The following is a 13333-nucleotide window of genomic DNA, read 5'->3' as shown; positions in this document are numbered from 1 at the left end:
ACCATACCTTGTTTTCCATACAAACCCAAAATAGACAATGGATCAAGTTTCCCAGTTTATTGTGATTAATACTCTATTTTTATCTGGAGAAATGTCCAGTTTTCCCCCTCAAAATAAAGCTCACTTGGCTTCAGTGACTAGCTTAACAATATCTCTTGGAACTATTTAATCAAGATTTGAGTGCTTCCTTTATGTGTTAAATGGTGCAGCAACATCTAGTTGCCAGGCAGTCATGTGAAAGGACAAAGACATGATAAGTTGCAATTCGGTCTTCAGATAGGTGGTCAGACTGTTTCTCCAACTAGAATGACGCTCTGCTGAATACTGTCAGCCAGATTTGCAGATGCAATATGGGGCAGAGGTGCCAGAGGTCTTTTACAATAAAAAAGCAAACCCCGAGGTCAAAGTGGCGCTTCTCCGTGCATTAATTCTATTTTCTCAGGCTAATGGTTACTGCAAAGCCCAGTGTAGGTGCGGAGGTTGACCTTGATACAAAATAACAGGAAGATGCTATGGCATAAAATTCACCCAAAGCATATATACAGGAGAAACCAATTCTAGCCTTTTCCCCTTCTTCTAGCAGCCTTTCTTAGGATTTTGTTGACAGTATTCTTGCTGGTGAATGCAGTGAGAGTGACCTTTATACCAAGTCTGGTAGTCAGTTACTAAATGGACTGAAATCCCAGAGAAAGTATTACTAATTGCATGGTAGGAAAATCAGAAAGAGTATCAAGTCAATCTTACAAGGATATACTGAGCTCTTGTGATAATCACTGATAAAATTGCACCAAATGCTGCTGAATTCATTAGTACTCTTAACAGCTTTATCAATGCTTATGCTAAATGAAGAGGAAGAACAGACAGACAATATCATTTCTTATTAGTAGAAATTTTATCATCTCTATTGTCTCTATGGTTGAACTAAGCAAAAAGATATAGCACATATCATACATGCTAGTCGGCATTGGGGTGTGTGTTCAAGCATGTGCCTTTAATATCTCTGTATGCTGCTACCTTACTCTCCACCCCACACAGTTCTCCTTGTGCCCTACAAAATGGGAGTGCACATCCCTACCTGCCAGGTCAGCATTCGGCCACCAGCCAAGCTCACAGGCTTTACATGTGAATTCATCCTGAACAAATTCATTCTCCTTGCAAGCAGTGCAAATCCAGCAGCAGCTCACTTCTCCTTTCCTGATCACCTGTAATGGAAAAATCCATCCTCAGCTACAATCATCTGTAAGACAACAGAGAAGCCTCCTCCCACCCCAGCAAACAGATGTGACCTGCACTGTTTGAAATATGACAGGATTCCTGTGTACAGCACATTTCAAACAACAAGAAAACACGAAGCTTGATTCTGTATCTACTCCTGCATATTAAAATTTGTGCTTAGGAGTTCAAGAATAATCTCTAGGGACTCTCTTGGGACTCTCTCTATTTTGTTTTGGGGGCACAGCACTGAGTTGAAAGTACAAAACCATTTTCTCTTTGGTAAAGAGGAATGGTGAGTGTTATATTTTCAATCAAACTTGAGAAGAGGCTTAATCTGAGAGATTGTTCAGGTCAGAACAAGTAGGTCAGCCCACACAATATATATTGCATAGTACAAAGCAGTAAACAAAGTCAAAGGTTAGAACAAAGAGTGATTCATGCATATATATGTATATACACAAGCATATGCACACACACATAAATTCTAATTTATATGGAATTCTCTGTGGGACTCATTACACTATTGTAAATAGAAATTCAAATAAAGTCAAATTAAAATATGCTAAAAGGACCTAACTGGTCCTACTAGAAAATAAAACAAGTACGTGGTGACCAACAGAATGCTTGGAACAGCTCTTTTGGAGACAAATGTCCCTGAAAGCTGTATTTTTCTCTGCTGTGAAAGCTGGTGAGTGCAATGTTGAAAAGGTGGCTTCCTTGTCTTGACTCCTAGTTTCATTATGCTGAGGCTGAAAGAAAGATTAAGGATATCTTGAGCTCTTAGAGCAACAAAGACTGGCTCAGTTTGCCAGAAAGGAGAAATCTAGCCATTTCTGTAGCATCTTCATATAGCGTCTATATGCAGAGCTAAGTGTAGTAATGAGATACAAAATGTTTGTTTTATTGAGTGCTGGCTTTGTGCGCTTTTTTTGTTAACATTTCCTCCTGCAGTCTGTGGAGAGAGTCCAATAGACTTCAATGGAAGCCGAAACTGGCATTTTGGATGCATGGTGTTTACATATACACACATACACAAACTGCACAATCACAAAAACACAGAAAAGATGTTTTGGAGGGTAGTAAATACTGATATTTGTTGAGCATGTCACTATGCCTTTGCCAAATCATCAATCACTTATTGAATTAGAGTAGCAATATAAAATTAAAATGCTGCGAATGTGTTTATTGAATGAATTTAGATAGGAAGGTCTGCTCTAAGGTGATTTTCCCAAATGGGCTTTTTGCCATTTTTAACTTACTGCATTTTGACAGTGGTGCAACATGTCTTTATGTCATCTAGACACTGCAGGTGGCAAATCATTTGTTGCCTGATACAAGTGCTACTTTTTGATAAACACAGAGTGATTTCATTTGTGTTCCCATACCTCCTGTTGTGAACATGGGATACAAATAGTCCTCCCGTCCTCCCCCCCCCCCCGCCTTTTCTTGTAGGTGTTATTGCTGAAACAAAAACAAAATACTGGATTCCCATGGGTCACGTTATTTTCAGGATCAGCCCCCAAGTGAATCACAGCCACTGACTGTTGTAGGCAATGACTAAGTGAAAATCTTGTGAATTTCAATTCCTGTCACACTACAAGATTCTGCATCATTACAAGGGGCAATTTCAGAAAACATGAGCCTGTATATGGGATTGTGAGGGTATGATATTAAACGAGGGGTCTTTCTATGCTGTTGACTTTCCTAAAGGAAAGGAAGTCGTATCCCTTTGCTTGAAAAAATCTTGCTTGGGTTTAAGGAAAAAAAACCATTGCTTATTCACACTTTTATAGCAGAAAATAAGCGTCTGCATCACACCTTAATCTGGCCCTTCAAGCAAGGCTCACTGCACACCGATCGGACCATTCCACTCTTATTCATCTGAATCCTGTAGTCGTCAATGTTGAGCACACCCTCATGCCAGGTCCCAATGAGGACATAGTCATAGCGGTTGGGCTCTATGTATTGCAAGTTCATGATGTCATACCTGCAAGGGAAAAAATAAAATGAGTCACTGTCCTGCAGCACTAAGGATAAAAAACTACCTTGCCATTCTCCTTCTGCCTCCTTAAATATTCATGTCATCCCTTAATACCCGGGAGTAGAGTTTCACAGAAACACCAAATACTGTAGAATTTGCAGCAGAATCACAGGAAATTACAGCTCCGATTGCCACGCAATTACCAATTGCCTGCCCTGCTTATGTAAAACTGTGCCAAAAAGTGCATCCAGAAGGAATTGCACATCAAAGAAAACGATGCTAAAGATGCACATGTAGGTGCTGTCTGGTGTGTTTTTCAGCCATTTTTCAAGATGTCTTTAGCATTCACTTGGTGCCTACATACAGGTTGGTTGCAGCATAGCCTCTGCTGGAACCTCTAAAGTAATCAGTAGAAATACTCTAACTAAATGAACTGGTATGTCATAAGTTAACTGTAAGCACTAGTTCAACTACTTATATTACCCAGCCCAGTGATAACGTCAGGAAAAGTTGGCAACTAAGGCACAAAATTTACTTCTTCACCCTAGGCAAGTAGGAAAGGACTTCCAAAGGTTAATGCAGAGGAAGGATAAAACACACTTACAATAACAGTCAGCTTCCCTGCCCCCATCATTCCTTTCCATGTGTTGGACCTGATGTGACCTTACTGCTCATTGCTCATTCTCTAACCCACAGAACGTGACTTGTGCAAAGCAGTGATAAACTGTGGTGATTTTTTAATAGAAAATAAGCAAGAATGGGAGAAAGAGTATTGGAGAGTACACAAAGAACCACAAAAGAGGCTGGACCTACAGCCTGACCTCTTGAGAAGGGGAAGAGCTTCATTTAAAAAAGGATAAGAGAAGAAGGGCTGAGAACCAAAAATCAGTGCTGGAACCAAAAGTCAGTGCTGGAACCAAAAATCTTAAAGCATCTTCTGTTTCTCAAGCCTGAGATTGACTGCCTTGTTTTTCTCTACTGGATTGTCTGAATCTCTGGGGAAAAAATCTTTTGTTTGTTATGAGTGTTGCTAATCTGTATTTGCTTTAGGAATGAAAGGTAAGCAAAGTATGAGGCATAAATAAAACTGGGATGGTTGGTTGTGGGCAAAGAGAGACATACTTGTTTATTTTCCCTTTTGTGGTTCAAACATGCAGAATTCAAACTGTCTCTGCACTTCACAAAGAAAGGAGGTACTAGAATTAATCTCTATATGCTTGGTTTTCTTAATGAGCTTTTGGGATTTCTCTAGTTAAAGACAATTTAAAGAAGTGCATATTTACAGCTGTCTTCAGACCTCAGTCTTGTATACTCAATGTCAGTGCCACTGCAGAGCTCCACTAAATCACATGGGAAAAGGGGCTCTTGTCACTGAATTCAACGAGGCTCCAAGCAGAAGGCAGCTCCATTGATTGGCAATCGGCTACTAATTGAGAGGTTGCTTAGAAAAGGCGTAAATTTCAAATTCACTAGGAAAAAATTCCTTCTCATATCCCAGTTCTTGAAAAGAAAGAACATAAAAAAAAGAAGACTTGTTTCAGGATTGTGAAGAACCAGGACAACAAGAAGCAATACAAGCCAGGCACTTTTTAATGAAGACTCAATAGATAGGAGTAAAACTGAGCAGGAACGTACATGCCTCTTCCTAGAAAGAAGAACCTACTTGGTTTTCAGTGTGACCTTGTATTAGACTGATACAAAACCAGTTACTCTGGGCTGGCAAATTAATTCAGGAAGGGAAGTAAAAGATTACAAAAACCCTCACATTCCCTTCATGGAATTTTCAAGCCTGCACAGATTGTTTTCATTTTTGCAAAAATATACCACAAGACACAGAGTGGCATTAATGCAATATCAATCAAGATTGGCTATTTCAGGGATACGGTTTTAGGTTGAAAGCCATTCTTATGTTTTCTTATAATACTGTTCCCTTTTCTATCAGTTATCTGTCAAAGAATGAAGTATGCAGACTAAAAGCTCTTACACAGTCTTGCATATGACAAGTTGTAGCACAATGTTTGCAACTTTGATATGCAACTTGAATTTTAAGTGGAGAAAATGTGGTCTAACACACACTTGGTGTAGAGAGACACGCTTAAGTTCTTTATCCTTTCCTTCTTTTCCTTAATGAAAAATTTCTGCTTTGAATAAGGACAAGTTCAGTGCTGGAATACTTCCTCCCATCCCCTTGCTCACATATGTACAGATTTAATAGTTTGGGGCTAATTAGCCCGAGCTAACAGTTATTATCCTAGAAGTAGTGTGTTTGACAATAATTACGAAGCTTCATTTGAAAACGAGCCCTTTGTTTGATATAAGAACAAGCTCTCTGCCATACTGAGAAATGATGGGACCGAGTAGGTGGTGTCAAATGAACAAGTCACTTGTGAGGTGAGCCAGAATATTAGCCAGCTGGTCACAGGTACAATCCTACTCCGGTTAGTCTGTGCTAGCTGAAGTTACCTTTTTCCATAGCCATAATAGTAAACTGCCATTGAGGTTTGCTATCCTGGAAGCCAGAATGGAAACCAGCAATGATGAGGAATGCTGGGCTGTAACTGGCCAAAACAACCACCCATGAAAACAAAATTCAAAACTACCAAGTATATTTGAAAAAAAAGATCCTCCACATACAAGTTTGAAGTCTGTATTATTCATTAGATAATGTAATCAAAGCACTGGAGTTGATAGAGTTGCCACATCTGAAGTCAGAACAGCTATTTTAAATTTTGAACTAGGCTTAAATGGGTCTACGTCCAAGTCTAGTCATGGTAAAACAAACACCAACATTTCTGTTAGCTTGTGAACCTCAGCTTTTCTCCACGTGTCAGAGGTCCATTGTAGGGATTGAAAGTTCTCCTCCCCATTGTTGGATAATGTTTTATGGTCAGAGACCTAGGCAAATTGTTTGTCCTAGAGAGGTAAGTTTCTTCATACCTGCCATAAGCTGAAAGTAGGCAGTCATCCTAGAACAGACAAGAGCTCAAAATGTATCTGTCCCTTGCCCCTTCTGTAGGACAAAAGAAGGATGTGGTGTTGACTACCGTATCTCTCACACCTTCTCAAGCCATTTGTGGGAATCTGAGTGATATGATTAGTATTGAAAAAGCAAATGGGAGGTACTCAATGAAAGTTAAAATGTCAGCAATTTTACCGCTATGTTCTTAATGACAGTATAGTGAGCCCATACTGTTGATTTTCCAGTGTTGCATTCATGTCATTTTTCCCGAAGGCAGTGCAGTCAGTTAAATGACTGAATTTGTGCCCTTCTGATAAAGGTCTGCTTCACATTTCTGCATAAAACCTCTTCAAATAAAAGATTCTGCACAGAAGAAATAAGGCTTTGAAAATGTGCTTCATGTTTTCTAATCTCATCTTGATGAAAGCTGTAAACCATAAACTGAGCCTGAAACAGAAAAAATGACATTTAAACAAATTATACAATGAAGAAACTATAAGGGGTTCAAAACAGGAAATTGAGCGGCAGGCAAACATAACTACAGGTATCTCTGTCTGCTCTCTCCATGACTGTAACTGGGAGCTTGTGAGTGTCAATTGCTCAAAGAACCTCATGGATTTTGAAAATATGGTATGAGGAAGTTTGCTGCCTTCTAAGAAGGAGGATGGATTTACTCCATCTTGTGAAGATGATTTGTTCACATTATATGGTAAAATTATACCAAAAAACTTTTTGCACATTTCTGTGACATTCCTGCACGGCATAGAAAAGCTAATTAAAAAAAAAAAGTAAATTTCAGCTCTATGCTGTATTTATGTGTTGTACATGGCATTTATCTTTCCATTTTGCAGAAGTACAAAAATTCTTTTGGGTATTGAAACAGTGCTATAGTCAGTTCACTCATCCACAAAGAGCTTTTCCATGTGGAGCTGTGGGAATACTAGAGTTAATCTGGAGCTAAATAAAATCTGCATGGGCAGAAACTACTGCTGGCATACAAGGAACTGACAGACTGTACAGATTACATTTCATATACACATTGCCATTCTATGCTATGATATTGCCCACAACAGAAATGCCACAGACTGACCTGAGGATTACAGCCTAAATAACAAAAAGGTTAATTGAACTTTCTTGTCCAAACTTGCTAACTCCAGCTGTGAAAATATAAAAGACGAACAACAAAAAACCCCACCCTACCTAAAATAACCCATCAAGTTCTAAATAGGCCAGGGAAAAAGAGAAATGAACCTTGCTACAGGCCAAAATGATGGATGGAATAAATTCTGAAACTCTGACCTACTCAAAGAAATATCCCGAAGGAAACTCCCCAATATTTTGAACTCAAGAACTGTTCATTTTTATTCTATGCTTGGTACTGATGAGAACTGCCCAGGTGAGAAGACAGTAAATAAGATTTGGGCTAAAATTGGAAAGTTACACCAGAACATGAAACCAAATAACTAACAGGCAGACAATGCAGCATATGCAAGGCTGGAGTAATGCTTTTACGGAGATAAATAGTGTATAATAAACTCAAAGCTACACTAAGCAGTTACTTCTCTGTATTATTTAAATTCTATGTGCAGACTTGATTTAAGCAGTTGTGTCAATAAGTATGTGCTTGAGTGTAAGGGAACTGCTTGCTTCTACTTTTAAAGTCTGACCTATCTCATCTACATCTTTGACTAAAAAAGTCTGAAGTATACAATACTCAACAAGGAGATCAAACTGACAAGCTTTTTATTACTATTTAAACTTAACAACCTATTTAAATGTATGTACTGTTTAAATATAAAAAACAGTGTAAATAGCAAATGGCAAAAATGATCAGTTCTGCAAATAAAGAGTTGTTTTGGAGGCTGCTGTGTCTTATGAATACTCTTTGAAGGCATAGGCTGGACTGCAAACTTTTGTTTGTTCCAGAGGTCTCTCTTTGTGCAGTGCTGGTGCTCAGATGCATTTATGCAGTAAGCCCAAAGATGGAGTGAGAGAGTCTTTAATAACGCTTTAATAACTGATTAGGAAAACTAACTCCAATGAAGTAACCCCTGAGTAGGTTTCAGTTAATAATGGATTGTGTGCCTCAGCAGCTAAATTGATTTCTTTATAAATTAAAAAAAAAAAAAAAAGAAAAAAATCAATCTGGGAAGTGTCGCACTTAAAATAGCCCACAGAACTAAATGAAGAGGAAAAGATTTCTGTCGGCTCCTGTGAAAGAAACAAAGGTGACATCCAAGTCCCCAGGGCTGCTGCCTCACCCATCGCTCGTGTACACAGTGTGTCTGCAAGGGAAGGGTAGACAGTAGCAGCTACTACAGCTGGAATTTGGCAGACCTCAAATGAGTGAACCACAACACATTCTGCCAAAACACAACTATTTTCCTGCTCTGCTCAGACCTATCTTTAAACTCTGGGACAGCCAATCTTATTTGCACTGAAACAAGGAGAGCACACAGGAGTTCACTAAGCAGAACCACTTCAGAAATCTCTTTCACCAAACCCAGCAACGTTCCCCCTTCCCAATATCTGGTTTAACTAGTTGAGATGAAACATTTCTTTACCTTCCAGGGGCATCTCCCTTTTCATCAAACCAGACTTCTTCTCCAGAAACACCGATGAATGAGGATTTGAGGAGGAACTCCAAGAGCTTGCTGCCATCAATTGGCTTCATAGCATCACAGAGCCCAACATGTCCAGGGCAAAGGGAATGATGCATATTTTGTAGCCCGTGAGCCATAGCATATATAGCATTGATGACAAATCCCATTTTACTATCCTGCACATAGTTTTCTTCTAGGCTCTCATTGCCTACAATAGTAAGAAAAAAGTGTTGTTATAAGCAGAGATAAAATAACATGAAAATAAAAAAGCAATGAAATAAAGAGTTTTTCTTATTTCTCTTATAAAGCTTTAGAAGCATAAACAATGTGCCAGCCAAAGATTTTAATTAAATACATGAAAAAAAAACCCTCTTTCTTTTCCACCCAGAAATCTTTAATTCATTGAAAGAGAAATGCCCCATGAAAAAGCACCAGTTTAAGCAAATTGTCAGCTTTAATTTGTTCTTTTTGATTTTTTCCTTGTCATTCCACAGTGCTCTTTCTGCTAAGAAGGTTTAAACAGGCCAGCATCAGAATGACACATTTCAGCTAGAACAACTTTTAAAAACAATTTGCTTATAAATTTGACTTTTTGTCACATATGAAGACTTTCATTTTTTTCAAATCTCATGCTTTAGAGGGCCAAAAGAGCCACATCCCTTTCAGTGTTAATAAGCAAACAACCTAAATCAGTATCACTTCTCAGGTTATCAGAAATAGTCATTTTAGCTAGAAGTAGTAGTAGATATGCTAATTTGGGATTGCTACAGAAAGTAAAATGAAGTTTGTAAGGCTGAAATACTTTTTATGTAACTGCAGCATGAGCAGACACTGAAGTCTCTGTCTGTTGATCAGAAACGATGTGACAGTAAAGGTTTTCCCCAGACATAGGTTTTAGCTCTGACGGGCTGATGTGCAGGCACTGCCCGAGGGTGCCATTTGTGACTGCATTTCACATCAGACCCCACTGGGTCCTGGGCCCTTCCCACGTTTCTGACGAGAGCTGCTGAATGCTGTCAGTGCTAGCCCCAAGTCACAGCAGACCTGTGCGGCAGGGGTCCTGAGGGAGCTGGAAGTAAGAACATGTTTCCCTCCCCCTGAGTCATTCTATCACAATATGCTCCAAAATGCAAGATGCTTTTATCTGTAGACCTCCCACGTTACTCAGTGTTTAACAGGCATTTGCAATCCAGTCTCTTTGTCTAAGTAACACCTTGTCTACACTAGGAAAGTAGGATGTGTGAGAGACTAGGTGTTAACTGACACTTTTCAAATTCAGGTTGGAGAAGACAGTTGTCATTTTAATATGAAGAAAAGGGGAAAATCTTCAAGTTCACTGAAACTTTCAAGTTAAAATAATAGTTCCTTCCCCTAATATAGATCCAATACGTCCTTCAAATCAAATCATGAAGTCCCTCCTTCCATTTATCCTTGGAAAAGGCTCTGATTTGGTAAGTCTTCTTGACTTGTTTGCCCTGTATCAGCTGGGAATTCATTATGACAGCAAAGATCCCAAAGGCAGGGATTTCTAGCTTGCTTTCTCTGGGTGTCTCTCACACAGGAGAGTGATTGCAAGTGCACAAGAAAATCTTGCTTCAATGACTATTTTCCAAATGAGCTGAACACTGCAAACAGCTGTAATGCTGAATTAAAAAATCCTTCTGAAAACAGCATAATCTGACAGAATGGGCTCATGTGCTCCTCTGCCATACATTCACCACCAGCACCACCAAGCAAGGAGCGGCTGGAGATACCTTCCCTAGAGGCACCTGCCACCTTCTTTGCATGAAAAGATTCATCGCTCCCATTCAGATTGTGTGAAACCAATACTAAGATCCATGTTCAGAAACACAGCAAGAATAGAAACCTGATATGTAAGATGACAGAATATCTATACAATAGGAAGCAGAGAGTATGCCAGTGCATTTATCTTCTCTTAGGTACTGCATATAGTATATATGGCATAGTCTAGATGCTTGTTGCCTGAATAGGTTAATATGCTATCTGAATATACTGTCTCTAGGTGTGTTTTATTGTTGGTTAGACTCCTTAGGATGGATACACTGTGAATTTATCACTGGTTATGCTTTGCTGCAGATAGAAAATGAATATGTGACCCATTCCTATGTGAAAGACAGATGGAAAGCCCCTGTTCTTAGTACGACTGTCCTCTCTTGTGAAGCATCTAGGCAACAAGTTGCAGAAGAGATCACATGAGTGATAATGCACAGTACTCACTGTTAACTGTTTTCTACCTGAGAGTTTATCTCAGATACTTCCTTGCTTTCTCAGTTAATAAAAAAAAGGGGAATGTGACACTTACACAAGATGATGATAGCTTCCACATGCGTTTCCTGAGGCAAGCATTCATGTGGCTGCTTGAGGTAGAAAACTACATGTAATAGAGCTTGCCAGCATTTTAAAAGAGGCCATTTCCCTCAAGCATATTAACTCAGTAAAGCATGCATTTGGTTTCTCACATTTCAATACAACAGGCATACCTCCAAAAAAAATAAAATTGATGATGGGAGAATTTGCTTTTGACTAATTAGGAGTGAACATGTAGTTTACATTAAGGCTCCATGCATATAGTCCCACTGTGGAGGTGACTGCCTAAGGTCACCTGTAAATAGTTGTACTGTGGTGGAAAACAACATGTGAAGTATATGGTAATAAACATCTCTGTATGTAAATAAGATATTTTCCAGTAAATCCAGTCTGAGAAGTCATGCTTTATCTAAACTTAACTTCCTGCAGTCAAAATCGCTTTTATCTCATTTTCATCATTAGCAATTATATTATTAGCAATAATTACAGAAATTGTTTATATACTTCTGTATTTAGCTTGTAAAAATTTACTTAGGACAATCAGTAAGAAATGTGTGTATATTTTAAAACAAATGAAATCATGTAATTGTGTTCATCCAGAGACAAAACAGAGGCAATCAATGTTCAATTAAGTTTTCACAGGACAACACTTCAAGAGCTGCAAGAACTATATTATGTTTGCTGTGAGGCTTCTGTGTAAAGTTATGCTTATCCTCTGTAGGTCTTTGAAATATAACAAATGGCAAAGCAGAACTCTGGACTGTGAATCTTTTATTTTTCCTTCCTCTTTCATCCTTCAGAAAAATTACCATTGATCTACAAAGACTAATTTGAACACTAGGGTTTATTAACATTAAAAATAGAAAAGTATTTTGTTAGGTTTTGGTTGGTTTTTTTTTAAGGGACCTTCCCTTCCACTAAAAGAAGGAAAATTTTGAGCCATGTGAGTACTGGATTAATTGAAGTCACTCAAATTAGGCCAACACTTTTTTGAATGACCTTGAAGAGTTCAGGTGTCCTAAATTTCAAACTTATTTTTGTATTGGATGCAATAAAAATCTTCCTCTCATAATTTCAATTTAACAGTTACTCAATAGTCTTTTTTCTTATCTTAGTTTTGGTTTTAGTCTTTGTTTCTGTCAGTCAATCTTAAAGCTGAAAAAGGAGGGGGTATATACACACATACACTACTAAAACAAACAAACCAAACTAAACCAAACAAAACCCCTCAAACCCAAATACCATGCCATGGCTGCACACAACTGAAAAATGTTCCCAACGCTGCTAAGAGTAATACTTAAGCAGAGGGGGAAGGAAGGGAGACCAAAATTTCGTGAAACTCACTGTGAGTCTTTCGTTTTACCATATTGTGCCTCACACCTAATATCAGCTTCAGCTAGGTCCTTTGAAGGACCTGAATGTAAAGCAACCATGAATTTAGTCTAGTGCCTTTGTTGTGGAGTCACTGCAGAACTAACAGGGTTCTCAAGAGCATAGTGTGTATTTGTGCAAATCCTACTCGACAAACTGAAGAAAAATTATACTATGAGAATTATGGCTAGAAAGTATTTAACTTGCATGTATTAGGATAGGAGAAGTCTATGCTAATATTCAGTAAGAAATTAAGCACCAAAGATTATTCATTTGCAGTTCTCAGAATTACTAGGGTAGGAAGGCATTTGGGATGGAAAGAAATGTAAAAAACATTTCGATTGGGGGCTCTGATCAAAACCTAGCCAGTTGGTAAATTCTGAACAAGCACACATTTGATGAAGAACACAGTCTGTTCACAGACGACTCCTGATTAGAATAAAAGGCAAAATGTGTTTAATAAAATTGTGATAAATTATAATGTTTCATCTGGAATAGGCAGATTTGTGGTTTATTACTAACTGTTATCTGTTGAATATTCAAGCTCACATCCAGTTAGCAAGTATTGTGAGAGCTATCATCTTTTCTGGTGGTACTTACAAAGGTCTGAAAATCTTAGAAATTGTATACACTGCAGTAGCCAGGTCAATTTCTAGTCGGGTTTAGCTCTTGTAATTTTCTCCCTGCATAACTTCGCAACATCTTTGTAGTCCTCCTGATTGCCTCCCCCTTCCTCAAAAGGTCATACATTTTCTTTTTTTTCCTGAGTTTCAGCCAAAGCTCTCTGCTCAACCAGGCTGGTCTTCCTTGGTGGCTTGTCTTTTGGCACACTGTCAGTAATGGCTAATCCTCTGAATAACCATGCCAAACTAATAT

The 13333-nt window shown here is 38.5% G+C and overlaps 1 protein-coding gene across 8 annotated transcripts in view; it reads right to left on the bottom strand.

The window, feature by feature from the left end:
• The window catches only part of GRM1 (glutamate metabotropic receptor 1), a 183362-nt gene that overhangs the window by 33214 nt on the left and 136815 nt on the right, over positions 1 to 13333 (bottom strand). For all 8 annotated transcript variants that reach the window (XM_061471478.1, XM_061471477.1, XM_061471476.1 and 5 more), the window contains exons 5-7: positions 8720 to 8966; positions 3034 to 3202; positions 1076 to 1202 (exon numbers count right to left, since the gene is read on the bottom strand). In XM_061471478.1, the coding sequence (XP_061327462.1) occupies positions 1076 to 1202; positions 3034 to 3202; positions 8720 to 8966 (543 nt within the window). The remainder of the gene's footprint in view (positions 1 to 1075; positions 1203 to 3033; positions 3203 to 8719; positions 8967 to 13333) is intronic.

This window comes from Pezoporus flaviventris, unplaced genomic scaffold, assembly GCF_033815535.1.
Source record: "Pezoporus flaviventris isolate CSIRO_AGI_PZ_B2104156 unplaced genomic scaffold, CSIRO_AGI_Pfla_v1 ptg000066l, whole genome shotgun sequence".
NCBI lineage: Eukaryota > Metazoa > Chordata > Aves > Psittaciformes > Psittacidae > Pezoporus > Pezoporus flaviventris.
This window is presented reverse-complemented; position numbering and strand designations above follow the sequence as displayed.